This window comes from Vicia villosa, linkage group LG7 (genome assembly GCF_029867415.1).
Source record: "Vicia villosa cultivar HV-30 ecotype Madison, WI linkage group LG7, Vvil1.0, whole genome shotgun sequence".
Lineage (NCBI taxonomy): Eukaryota > Viridiplantae > Streptophyta > Magnoliopsida > Fabales > Fabaceae > Vicia > Vicia villosa.
The window spans coordinates 92,422,874-92,424,175 of NC_081186.1; the positions used below are offsets into that span (position 1 = coordinate 92,422,874).

Consider the following 1,302-nt stretch of genomic DNA (forward strand, 5'->3'; position numbering starts at 1 on the left):
CTCCCCTGCAAGAACGCACATGTACAGCCATGGCATGTCTATCCACTCCCAATAACTCGCAGCCAAGATCAACAGCCACCTGCTCTGTGACATGCTCATCAGGATACCAGAACATACCATTGATAGGCAAATGGAGCAGGCACGCAACATCATCTAAAGTAATCGTCATATCACCAAATGGCATGTGAAATGACGAAGTCTCAACATGCCACCTCTCCACAAATGCTGAGACGAGATTAACGTCTATCTTGGTCAGGCTAGTTCTCAGAAGAGAAGCCAGACCTGACCCAGTCACGATAGCCTTAATCTCAGGTGGGAGCTGCTGAGGCACTCTCTCCTGGAGCTTCGTCCCGTGCCCAGCGACTTTAAGCTCCTTTTTAGGGCCTCTTTCCTGAAAATAAATAAAAAAAACCACATTAGAAGATATAATAATAAATTCTATTTAAAATAAATCAAATAATTTTACTTACCTCTCCGTACCATAACCGGCGAGCAACATGGTCTTGATATCGAACAAGTAAAGATAAATCTGATGGTCCACCAGGATATCCAACTGGCTGTGGTGGCTGCGGTGGTGGGTTAGAGGAACCAGCTTTGTCGCGGCGGGTATGTGGTCTCCCGTCTGGTCCAAGTGTACGCATTTTCCTAGAAAAAATATTAAAAAAAAAATTTAAAAAAAAAAATCACAAAAAACCAAACCGGAACAGTTCCAAAAAGGGTTCCGGTTTGCAACTGAGCTAAACCGGAACAGTTTTCAAAAGGCTTCCGGTGGAGATGAAAACAAACCGGAACAGATTTCAAAAGCGTTCCGGTATGCAATGCAACAAACCGGAAGAGTTCCAAATTGTGTTCCGATTTGGAAGCGAACGCACCGGAACAGAATCCAAAAGCGTTCCGTGAAATATTTTTGCGAACCGGACCACTTACCAAATGTGTTCCGGTTTGGAAAGTTAATGAACCGGAAGAGTCTTCAGAAGGGTTTCGGTTTGTGTTTTGTACAGATAAAAGGAGAGTGTTTGTTCAAGATCAGTAAAAAGTGAAAAATGAGAAAAAAAATTCCTATTTATGGAAGGGTAATTTCGTCCAAAAAATATGATTGTTGGGGTAGAAGGGCAAATGTAGGGGTAGGAAGTAAAATTTTCCACTATATATTGGATTTAAATGACCGGTCCATCTCGTTACGGATTCAAAGGCCTACGGGTATTTGTGGGCCAGTTTGGTTCAGTTTTGGGAGAATCTGATGTGCGAACAAAAATATATGGATTAGTTTGGATTGGATTTTCCATTTTTTCGATAAAGCTC

The 1,302-nt window shown here is 42.1% G+C and overlaps 1 protein-coding gene across 1 annotated transcript in view; it reads right to left on the reverse strand.

The window, feature by feature from the left end:
* Positions 1-641, reverse strand: part of LOC131619698 (protein MAIN-LIKE 1-like) — an 845-nt gene extending 204 nt beyond the window's left edge. The window contains exons 1-2 of the mRNA XM_058890769.1: positions 471-641; positions 20-391 (exon numbers count right to left, since the gene is read on the reverse strand). Coding sequence (XP_058746752.1) covers positions 20-391; positions 471-641 — 543 coding nt within the window. The remainder of the gene's footprint in view (positions 1-19; positions 392-470) is intronic.
* Between the last annotated feature and the right edge of the window lie 661 nt (positions 642-1,302).